This window comes from Oncorhynchus keta, chromosome 21 (genome assembly GCF_023373465.1).
Source record: "Oncorhynchus keta strain PuntledgeMale-10-30-2019 chromosome 21, Oket_V2, whole genome shotgun sequence".
Classification (NCBI taxonomy): domain Eukaryota; kingdom Metazoa; phylum Chordata; class Actinopteri; order Salmoniformes; family Salmonidae; genus Oncorhynchus; species Oncorhynchus keta.
Window position 1 is genome coordinate 48312307 of NC_068441.1, and position 12180 is coordinate 48324486.

The 12180-nt window shown below is 42.7% G+C and overlaps 2 protein-coding genes across 8 annotated transcripts in view; both read left to right on the forward strand.

The window, feature by feature from the left end:
- Positions 1-1112: 1112 nt before the first annotated feature.
- LOC118400629 (deoxyribonuclease gamma) lies at positions 1113-7824 on the forward strand. Of its 3 annotated transcripts, none has more exons than XM_052474086.1 (10): positions 1113-1206; positions 3130-3215; positions 3360-3448; positions 3552-3638; positions 3779-3891; positions 4056-4168; positions 4369-4526; positions 4723-4819; positions 7100-7166; positions 7381-7824. In XM_052474086.1, the coding sequence occupies exons 2-10, from the start codon at positions 3135-3137 to the stop codon at positions 7398-7400; spliced, it is 825 nt and encodes a 274-aa protein (XP_052330046.1). In that variant the 5' UTR covers positions 1113-1206; positions 3130-3134; the 3' UTR covers positions 7401-7824. The 3 variants fall into 3 exon arrangements, with proteins under 3 accessions (XP_052330046.1, XP_052330047.1, XP_052330048.1); XM_052474087.1 differs by having other exon boundaries at positions 1162-1206; positions 3127-3215; XM_052474088.1 differs by lacking the exon at positions 1113-1206 and adding an exon at positions 1523-1586.
- LOC127905977 (deoxyribonuclease gamma-like) overlaps positions 1143-12180 on the forward strand; it is a 28446-nt gene continuing 17408 nt past the window's right edge. For 3 of the 5 annotated variants that reach the window (XM_052474085.1, XM_052474076.1, XM_052474081.1), the window contains exon 1: positions 1533-1586. The gene's annotated coding sequence lies outside the window, so the exon portion shown is untranslated. Of the gene's footprint in view, positions 1207-1532; positions 1587-12180 lie in introns of those variants that run through there. The other 2 variants (XM_052474079.1, XM_052474084.1) reach the window with 2 other exon arrangements.

Here is a 12180-nt window from a genome sequence, read left to right on the forward strand (position 1 = left end):
AAGCAATGGCTTTTTTTCTGGCCACTCTTCCGTAAAGCCAAGCTCTGTGGGGGGTAAGGCTTAAAGTGGTCCTATGGACAGATACTCCAATCTCCGCTGTGGAGCTTTGCAGCTCCTTCAGGGTTATCTTTGGTCTCTTCGTTGCCTCTCTGATTAATACCCTCCAATGCCTTTTCTGTGAGTTTTGGTGGGCACGCCTCTCTTGGCAAGTTTGTTTTGGTGCCATATTCTTTCCATTTTTTATAATGGATTTTATGGTACTCCGTGGGATGTTCAGTGTTTTGGATATTTTTTGATAACCCAACCCTGATCTGTACTTCGGCACAACTTTGTCCCTGACCTGTTTGGAGAGCTCCTTGGTCTTCATGGTGCAGCTTGCTTAGTGGTGTTGCAGACTCTGGGGCCTTTCAGAACAGGTGTATATATACTGAGATCATGTGACAGATCATGTGACACTTAGATTGCACCCAGGTGGACTTTATTTAATTAATTATGTGACTTCTGAAGGGATTTGGTTGCACCAGATCTTATTTAGGGGCTTCATAGCAAAAGGGGGTGAGTACATATGCACGCACCATTTTTCAGTTGTTTCTTTTTTTCTGCAATTTATGAAACTATTTATTTATTTCATTTTGCTTAACAAATTTGGACTATTTTGTATATGTCCATTACATGAAATCCAAATAGAAATCAATTTAAATGACAGGTTGTAATGCAACAAAACAGGAAAAACGCCAAGGGGGATGAATACTTTTGCAAGGCACTGTACATACAGAAATGCATTGCTACTGTGTCTATAGATAGCGTGTAGGGGTAAACCAGACCAAACCGTCGTAAACCAGTGTAGGGGTAAACCAGACCAAACCGTCTTAAACCAGTGTAGGGGTATTTCTAATGAATATTTCTTCAATATCCTCCTTTTAAGAGAAGGTCAGCCTGATATACTGTAGTTGCAGGTTATCTGTGAGAAAAGTGTGTAGGCAGGATGTTAACGTTTTGGTTATCCTTTACTGACTGGTTCAGCTGGGGCCAGTCTATAGGTCCTCCCAACCAACTAGGGGCTTGGCTTGGCTCACACACAAGTTTCAGCCAATCAAGTGACAGGTGTTCAGTATAAGAAGGCCAAGCCCCTGTCAGAGAGTTACAATTTTTCATTGCTAAACAAAATACTGCACAACAACATCATAGAGCCTATCATCCCTTCAGGTAAGTGAAGTCCAACTGGAATGTACAGATATGAGATATTCCTTCATTTGTATGCAGACTCCAGCACAAGCTTTTTTAAATACTTGGAATATTATCAATGATTTTCTTGTTTTGATTTAATTCATTAAGAACTTGATGATTAATTAACAAGTTGAATCATGGGATCTTGTCCAGGTCTACAATATAAATGCTCACTGTCAGGGGAACTGGAGGACTGGAGTTGGGAAACACTGTTCTAAGCCTTCTATTATTATGGTGCTATTAGGATTTGGAAGTATTTGAACTGATGGTAAAATATATCCTTTTTTTTTGCAAGTTTGTCAGTGAAAGAAAGCAGACAGAACATTATTGTAAGCCCCTTCCCACACAATATACCACAGGTAATGTCTGAGCGTGTTGGAGCTTGTCAACAGAGATCATGTTACATCCTTTTACAACTCTAGTGGTTTCATTTGCCTGAAATATGCTGGATTGTTTTTGCACGCTACCTACATGACATTGAATTCATAATTATGTTCCAGCCAGTCATCCAGAACTACTGTTCTGTGAGAAGAAACCCTGTTTATTGCACAACAAAGAGAAGTTAGAATCAGTCACACGCTGTTGCTACAGTAACCTGCTCCTAGTCCGTATGCTGAGTCCCTGTAGGACTAAAGTGACTTCATTTACTTTTTTATCTGTCCTGCTTGGTGGAATTCCTCACAACTAGGAATTTCACATCTGGTGAGGAACTACACATCTGGAGGGACTAAGCCTGTACCTCTTTAGACTTTGTTGAAAGTACTGTATGGAAATGCTGCTTTTCCCAGGTCTCCCTCACAAATACATTCTCATCTAACAGCACTTCCTGGTTAAGTAAGGGATACATTTAAATAATGGTACAACTGCTGGCTCACAGTTGTATTACTGTATTAGAGTTGCAACCACAGACTGTGGAGCTGTGATGTTGCAACGTGTTCCATAGAGAAATTGCCCTCTATTCTGTGGTCAGCAGATCAACTAATCTTGGAGCATTTGCATTTGAATGTCTCAGCTACAGTTTATCCAGCTCCATCCTACCTTGATCAACTGGTTTTTATCTCCAACCAGCCAGGAGTTACCGCTGATATGACAAGTACTCTGGATATCTACCAGAGGACCTTTAACCGAACACAATAAAGGGACATTTTAGCTCAATCCCTTATTCTTAAATAATTTCTTGAAGGAGACTCTGGTCCAAATTAGATTTTCAGTATTCAATGTACAATGTAATGACCGTCATATTACATAGTTTGTAAACTACTATTATGATCTCTTGCAGATGCATGTGTTGTGCTGTAATAGTCAGGTTTTTTCACACCATGAGGCGATCTTCTGCCATTGAAAATAATGGAGGGTTGTTATAGATCTCACAGGGCCACAGAACAAGGTGCATGACTGCCCTCTTAGAAAGAGTTCTATTTACAGGGACCTTCTCTACAGAATGAAGGGCTCTAAAAGAGTTCTTTGTTGGATGAAAAGGTTCTGGAACCATAAAGGGTTCTACAGGGTCAAGCCGAAGAACATTTTTTTAAAGGTTCTAAATAAGTGTACTCAGAGACATGCTTTCCAACCCTTTCACTAAAGTAGTTTCATCATGTGACCATGCCAATAGAAACACTACCTTTGCATCAGGAATTTTAACAAGAATGTAGCCAGATGTACTGAGTATATCCTAATGTATGTCCTGAAGCATGTTTTCCTTGTGTTGAGCCATTTATGAGACATTGCTGTTGTGCATTATCATAAAAACCCACACAGAGGGCAATAAACACATGTAGACTATTAAACTTGATTTGGTTTAGGTAATTACATCCTTTCTCTGTAATCGTTGCTTGTGTGATCAACTAGCAGTTCATTATAGTTTTACATGGATTGGATTTTATTTTTCTCTTTTTCAAGCAGTAGTCATGAAGGTTGCATCTTTCAACATCCAGAAATTTGGGAAGCGAAAGCTATCAAACCCAAACACCCTTGCTACCCTTGTGAAGGTACAGATATATGATTGTATTCATGATTTCAGAATTCCCTCAGATAAGCACTTGTCAAACTATCCTAAAACAAGGATGTTGTCCTACATATAAACAGATAAACGAATGAACTTTTTCTCCTTTTCCTTCCTTTCGTCCTATCAGATTGTGTCTCGCTATGACATCATAGTGATTCTGGAGGTGGTGGATGAAAGAGGCACTTCAGTGAAAAAGTTCCTGGAGGAATTAAATAAGTAAGTCAAGTGATTTCCCTCATGTGACGCTATAAAATATACAACTGGGGAAACTCCTGGCCCTACATGATAAGTATCACTCATTACAGGTGTGTCATTACAGGGCCAATAAGAAGCAACACTACACTCTGCAAATCAGCACTCGTCTGGGAAGAGACAAATACAAGGAGCAGTTTATGTTTCTGTACAGGTACAATTCAAACCCACCGTCAACTTTACCCTCATAAACCTCTATTTGATGCTGTTAATTTTTTCACATTGTGATCTGATAAAAAAAAATGTAATGCATGACTAATGCTATTAAATGTGTTGTATTGTTTATTCTGAAAGGGATGATTTGGTGGACTTGGTTGGTTCCTGGCAATATGAGGACAACCAGGTTGGAGATGTGGACGCCTTCGCCAGGGAGCCTTACATTCTCCGCTTCAAATGTCTCAACACTTGTAAGGGACACAGGAGTGCTAGAATTAAGCATGATCCATCCATATGGCATTTAATTTAGCAAATAATATGAACGTGACAGACAGTTGGACATTGCAGCAGAGAATGACAGCCCAATCATAAACAGCTGTAATATATACTTCTCATCTCTTCCTGTGTTTCTCAGTGCTGGAGGACTTGGTACTGATCCCAGTGCACACCAAGCCTGACGATTCAGTGAAGGAGCTGGATGAGCTTTATGATGTCTTCCTGGAAGTGACAAAGAAATGGAAGACTGATGTAAGTTCTGAAATAAGCCATTGACAGAGCTTAACACCTCCCTTGGGTTTAGAAAGTGCACTTGTCACCAAAGACTACATATGAGCCTTTGACAAGTAAAATACAAAACCAGCCACATGGTGATTTCAAGATAACTAAAAACAGTTTCCTTATTCTGGATGAAACGTAACTTTGTTGTTGAATGTTTCTCTCTGTACCAGAACGTTATGATCCTAGGTGACTTCAATGCAGACGGTTCCTACCTTTCTAAAAAGGCCATGAAAGCCATCCGTATCCGCAGTGACAAAAAGTTCCACTGGCTGATTGAAGATGATGTGGATACCACAGCAAACACAGGCAACGATAACACTTATGACAGGTGGCGCACTGAGATTTGTGAAATTCACCTCATGTATGAAACAGATGGTCACCTATGGAGTTCATTTGACATTTCTTTGGTATTGTTTAAAGGTGGTTAAAATGTCATAAGAGCTGTCATAAGAACTATTATAAAACTAGTTTACTTGTGTGTAATATGGAATGACTGCTGACTTCCTTTTCTGATCAACATCTAGGATTGTAATCTATGGGGATGACATGCTTGACGCCGTCGTGCCAAACTCTGCCAAACCATTCAACTTCCAGATCGCATACGGACTTTCTGAAGAAGATGTAAGTATGTGTAACGTTCGTCGTCCTCGTCTGAGGAGTATGAAGGATGGAAGGAGCAATGCTCAGCGTGGTATGTGTTCATGATGAATTTATTAAACACAGAACACTAAAACAAAAATAACAAAGAGAATGACACGAAACGAAACAGTCCTGTCTGGTGACATACACAAAGACAGAAAGCAATCACCCACGAAACACAGGTGGGAAAAGGCTACCTAAGAATGATAAGTACCTGCCTCTGATTGAGAACCATACCAGGCCAAACGCAAAACACAACATAGAAAAACGAACATAGACAACCCACCCCAACTCATGCCCTGACCAACCTAAAACGAAGATATAACAAAAGAACTAAGGTCAGAACGTCACAGTACCCCCCCACCAAAAGGTGTGGACTCGGCCGCAAAACCTGAACCAATAGGGGAGGGTCTGGGTGGGTGTCTGTCCACGGTGGCGGCTCTGGCGCGGGATGTGGAGCCCACTCCACCATAGTCTTTCTCCGCCTCTTAACCCGCCTCCGTGGCCCCTTTCGAGTGGAGACCCTCGCCGCCGACCTCGGACTGGGGACCCTAGCAACGGGTCCCGAATGGACGGGAGATTCCATTAGCACCGGACAGGCGGGAGACTCCGGCAGCTCTGGAGTGAAGGGCGATTCCGGCAACACCGGAGTAACGGACGGCTCTGGCAGCTCCTGACTGACAGGCGGCTCTGGCAGCTCCTGACTGACCGGCGGCTCTGGAAGCTCCTGACTGACCAGCGGTTCTGGCAGCTCCTGACTGGCGGGCGGCTCTGGCAGCTCCTGACTGACGGACGGCTCTGGCAGCTCAGGACAGATGGGCAGCTCTCGCAGCCCACGACAGACGGGCGACTCTGGCAGCTCAGGACAGACGGGCGACTCTGGCAGCTCAGGACAGACGGGCGACTCTGGCAGCTCAGGACAGACGGGCGACTCTGGCAGCTCAGGACAGATGGGAGACTCTGGCAGCTCAGGGCAGACGGGAGACTCTGGCAGCTCAGGGCAGATGGGAGCACCTGTAGGGAGGAGATGGAGAGACAGCCTGGTGCGGGGGGCTGCCACCGGAGGCCTGGTGCGTGGAGGGCGCACCGGATAGACCGGACCGTGGAGGCGCACTGGAGGTCTCGAGCACCGAGCCTGCACAACCCTACCTGGCTGAATGCTCCCCGTAGCCAGGCCAGTGCGGCGAGGTGAAATAGCCCACATTGGGCTGTGCTGGCGAACCGGGGACACCATGCGTAGGGCTGGTGCCATGTACCCCGGCCCGAGGAGACGCACTGGAGACCAGATGCGCTGAGCCGGCTTCATGGCACCTGGCTCGATGCCCACTCTAGCCCATCCGATAGGAGGCGCTGCAATGTAACGCACCGGGCTATGCCTGCGCACAGGGGACACCATGCGCCTCACGGCATAACACGGTGCCTGCCCGGTTCACCTCTCTCCACGGTAAGCACAGGGAGTTGGCTCAGGTCTCCTACCTGACTTAGCCACACTCCCCGTGTGCCTCCCCCCAATACATTGGCGCTGCCTCCTCATACCACCGCCGTTCAGCTTTCGCTGCCTCCAGCTCTGCTTTGGGGCGGCGATATTCCCCAGCCTGTGCCCAGGGTCCCTTGCGGTCCAGAATCTCCTCCCATGTCCATGAGTCCCAAGATTTCTGCTGCTGCCCGATACCACCCTGCTCAGTCCTTTAGCGGTGGGTGATTCTGTAACGTTCGTCGTCCTCGTCTGAGGATTATGAAGGATCGGAGGACCAATGCGCAGCGTGGTATGTGTTCATGATGAATTTATTAAACACAGAACACTAAAACAAAAATAACAAAGAGAATGACACGAAACGAAACAGTCCTGTCTGGTGACATACACAAAGACAGAAAGCAATCACCCACGAAACACAGGTGGGAAAAGGCTACCTAAGTATGATTCTCAATCAGAGACAACTAACGACATCTGCCTCTGATTGAGAACCATACCAGGCCAAATGCAAAACACAACATAGAAAAATGAACATAGACAGCCCACCCCAACTCACACCCTGACCAACCTAAAACAAAGACATAACAAAAGAACTAAGGTCAGAACGTGACAGTATGCAGGTTACAGACTAATTCCATCCTGGTAGATGGTTTGATTACAATATTATAAGTAGATGAAATGAACATGTTAGTAGTCTACATTGTGACAACTTGTCCTAGAAATACAGTATATGTCAAAGTTGAGCCGTCTGGCTCATGTCTCAGCCTCTAACTACTCTGCTGTATTAGGCCCTGAAAGTGAGCGACCATTACCCTGTGGAGGTAGAGCTGAAAAGGAAAACACCAACAGAACAGAGTAAGCAGTATCATTGATCTTTATTCTGAATCTCCCAAACTTTCCTCTTAAAAAAAAAATTGTCAAAAAGGTGTACAGAAAAAAACGAAACAGCATCATCTTTACAGACAAATCATTCCACACAGACATTCACATATCAATCCATACACAGATGCACATATCACCTGATACAGAAAAATAATTGTAGATATAACAAAAGAAATCTGATTTTCAGGCTCTGCGACTGGGAAATAGAACCCTGTACATGGACAGGAAGGAGGAAGTGAGTGAAGAGGTGATGGAGAAGAAGCCTTATCCAACCAGAGAAGCTGAATTTAGAGATACTGGTGCTGAAGATGCGGATGGTCAAGCTTAGGAACACTTACGTTGATCTAATTAATGAAATTATATGCCATTTAGCAGACGCTTTCATCCAAAGCGACTTACAGTCATGTGTGCATACATTCTACTATGGGTGGTCCCGGGAATCGAACCCACTACCCTGGCGTTACAAGCGCCATGCTCTACCAACTGAGCTACAGAAGGATCTGTGATTCAATCTTACCACAATACTAGTCATATTAATATTGTATATCATATTTGTATGTCTAGTATAGCTACTGATCTAATACTGATGTGTATCTTGACAGAATCTCAAATAAAGATGATGGAGTGAAAATCCTGCAGTAGTTTATTATATACAAGACCACATTGGAAATTATAATTCAAAAAGGTAATTTCATGTTTTTCCTCTTTTTACAATTGATCGAAATGAAAGACAAAACTGAGGGAGAGAGACGGAGGGGGGCTGGATTTCACAGGGGGCTGTGATTCAGCAACATATGAGTGCATGGTCTTCAAATGCCAAATCTCTTCTTTCTAGACTTCTCGATTGTTCGACCAGCTGAAAAAAATGGAAAAATCTAGACATTGATAAAACCACGCTAAATACTGTACCAGTCAAAAGTTTGGACACACCTACTAATTCCAGGGTTTTTATTTATTTTTTACTAATTTCTACATTTGAGAATAATAGTGAAGACCTCACAACTATGAAATAACACATATGGAATCATGTAGTAACCAAATAAGTGTTAAACTAATCAAAATATATTTTATATTAGAGATTCTTCAACGTAGCCACTCTTTGCCTTGATGACAGCTTTGCACACCCTTGGCATTCTCTCAACCAGCTTCATGAGGTTGTCACCTGGAATGCATTCATTTTAACAGGTGTGCCTTGTTAAAAGTTCATTTGTGGAATTTCTTTCCTTCTTAATGTGCTTGAGCCAATCAGTTGTCTTGTGACAAGGTAGGGGTGGTATACAGAAGATAGCCCTATTTGGTAAAAGACCAAGTCCATGTTATGGCAAGAACAACTCAAATAAGCAAAGAGAAACAACAGTCCATTATTACTTCAACACAGGAAGGTCAGTCAATACGAAATAATTCAAGAACATTGAACGTTTCTTCAACAGTCGCAAAACCCATCAAGCGCTATGATGAAACTGGCTCTTATGAGGACCGCCACAGGAAAGGAAGACCCAGAGTTACCTCTGCTGCAGAGGATAAGTTCATTAGAGTTAACTGGCTCTCATGAGGACCGCCACAGGAAAGGAAGACCCAGAGTTACCTCTGCTGCAGAGGATAAGTTCATTAGAGTTAACTGCACCGCAGAAATAGCGGTCCAAATTAATGCTTCACAGAATTCAAGTAACAGACACATCTCAACATCAACTGCTCAGGGAAGACTGAGTGAATCAGGCCTTCATGGTTGAATTGCTGCACAGAAACCACTACTAAAGGACACCAATAATAAGAAGAGACTTGCTTGGGCTAAGAAACACGAGCAATGGACATGAAACCGGTGGAAATCTGTCCAAATTTGAGATTTTTGGTTCCAACCTCTGTGTTTTTGTGAGACGCAGAGTAGCTGAACGGCTGATCTCCGCATGTGTGGCTCCCACCGTGAAGCATGGAGGAGGTGGTATGGTGTGGGGGGTGCTTTGCTGGTGACACTGTCTTGTTCTTAGTTGGACTATCCATTTTTTTTCAACAGGACAATGACCCAGCACACCTCCAGGCTGTGTAAGGTCTATTTTTATTTATTTAAAACACTATATTTAACTAGGCAAGTCAGTTAAGAACCTATTTTTATTTTCAATGAAGGCCTACCCCAGTCAAAACATGGACGTGCGCCACCCTTTGGGACTCCCAATCACAGCCAGATGTGATGCAGCCTGACTTTGAACCAGGGACTGCAGTGATGACTCTTGCACTGAGATGCAGTCACTTAGACCGCTGCGCCACTCAGGACTTAGACCGCTGCGTCACTCAGGAGCCCTATTTGACAAAGAAGGATAGTGATGGAGTGCTGCGTCATGACCTGGCCTCCACAATCACCAATTGATTTGGGATGAGTTGGACCGCAGAGTGAAGGAAAAGCAGTCAACAAGTGCTCAGCATATGTGGGAAATCCTACAAGACTGTTGGAAAAGCATTCCGCGGGTGAAGCTGGTTGAGACAATGCCAAGAGTGTGTAAAGCTGTCATCAAGGCAAAGGGTGGCTACTATGAATAATCTGAAAGTCAAATGATTTCGTATGTGTTATATCATAGTTTTGATGTCTTCACTGTTATTCTACAAAATAGAAAATAGTAAAAATAAGAGAAACCCTTGAATGAGTAGGGTTGTCCAAACTTTTGACTAGTACTGTATATTTGTATATTAAATGGGGTGTATTTGAAATATATTCATTGTTTTGATAGTTCCTTACTCATGATGGTTAATTTGTGTTTACCAATCTCATATTATTCCAACGAGACTGACCAGAAATAAAAAGATGTAACTCTTGTAAAATTGGTGTTTATTTTTGAACGGTTTGGGCTACAGATGAGCGGTTGTCTGTTATTTTTAATTTAACAAATGTATTGAAACTTCATTTAACTAGACAAGTCAGTTAAGAACAAATTATAATTTAAAATGACAGCCTACCACGAGGACCTCCTGCGGGGATGGGGACTGGGATTAAAAATAGAATCAAATATAAATATCAAATATAAATATAGGACAAAACACACATCACGACAAGAGAGACAACACTACATAAAGAGAGACCTAAGACAACAACATAGAAAGGCAACAACACATGAAAACACAGCATGGTAGCAACACAACATGACAACAACACAGCATGGTAGCAACACAACATGACAACAACACAGCATGGTAGCAACACAACATGACAACAACACAGCATGGTAGCAACACAACATGACAACAACACAATGATACAACAGCCTGAGCACAATGGACTTGATACAGATGTAACCATGTGCCATTTGATGTTTCATCTGACCGCCAATAGTGCTCCAAGTCGAAATTCCATGTGCATTCCACAGGTCACAGTGAGTTTTCACAACAATTATCAAGATTAGGAATAGTTTCGTGGCACACCTGAGAGTTCCACAGGGACCCTATTTATTTTGGCCCCTCATCAGGGCAAGTTCCAACGTGCCAGGATGGCATTCCATGCAATTAAAACCAATAAACGTCTTGACATGTTAGCTATGTCATCAAACCCTAAAACATGTGATGATTTTTGTATTGTTAGAGTGAGTTTTGTTGTAATATTAGTGTCGGAAAAATCTAGGCTTATCCCGACGTTTACTATAGTACATACCAGACCTTTGACCGTCTAGAGATATCAACTCTGACAGGGTAGCCCTGGGGTAGAGGGCTGCATTTCTGCAGAATGCCTGCGGGACCTGCTGGTCTGGACAGAGGTCGGCATTTTTCATGCTGCGTTTGGGAGCTGTTGTGAAAACAGACAACTTCGGAAGAGAAATCTTTTTGTTATTTTGAGACGTTCGATTTTCTGTTTTCGTATGCGTTAGCCAAGACCTAGCTATTGTATTATAATCACTTATTTGTCTCATTATTCACACCCTTAGAATTCGCTGCTTCTAGTTAAGTGGCCTACAGTGGTGTAAATCACTTAATAGTACTTTCAAGAATTTTTACTTAAGTCGTCTTTTGGGGGTATCTGTACTTTACTATTTATATTGTTGACAACTTTTCCTTTTACTTCACTACATCCCTAAAGAAAATTATGTACTTTTTTACTCCATACATTTTCCCTGACACCCAAAAGTACTCATTACATTTAAATTCACAGCAGGACATAAAAAATGCTCTAATTCCCACACTTATTATCAAGAGAATATTTGTAATGTGGAAGATGGGAGTCGGGAAGCAAGTACAGGTGGTGAGTTTAATAATAAACGGATCATGGACCGATACAAGCCGTAGTATACAGAGAAGAAACACACAGTCAATACTGCCTGGGGAATGGAACTAATGAGGTGACAGATATAGGGGAGGAAATCAGAGTTAGTTGACTCAGAGTTGAAGGCAAACTCTGGGTTTTGGGGTTTCACAAAGCCAGTTCAGCTTTAACTCTGAGTCAGTTACTATGGCAACGCACTCAGCGAAGCTAACCTGCTCACTGGCAGGTTTTCTTCAACTAACCCAGAGTTTCTCCTTCTCTTTAGCTGAAGCCTGCAGGTTGAAGGACGTGTCAGACGTGTCCTTTTCTTGAAGAACCAGTTGATATTGAAGCACAAATACTCAGCAGAAATAGAGAGGGTGATCAGACCACGCTTGGATGTTTTCTCATTCCCTGATGATTATCAGTTTGAGCGTTTACGTTTTTTCCTGCACAATCGATCATTCATCTGAACAATATTCTCAGCCCTCATATCGTTCATATGACACATTGTGGACATACTCTCAGTTAATGAACAAATTCTTTGTGTTGCACTTCGTTTTTTTTGTTTTTTTTGCCACCGGGAGTTTTCTATATAACATCGGTGACGCTGAGCGATGGTGTGTGTCCACTGAGCTTTGTTCGCGGTGAGTTTTTATAGTATATATAGCTATATCCTATTATAATCAATATTTTGTTTCCTCATATTGCAACTGAACATTTAAACTGTATCCTCTGTCACGGTCCCTCCTCTGCAGTGCAGGGGTG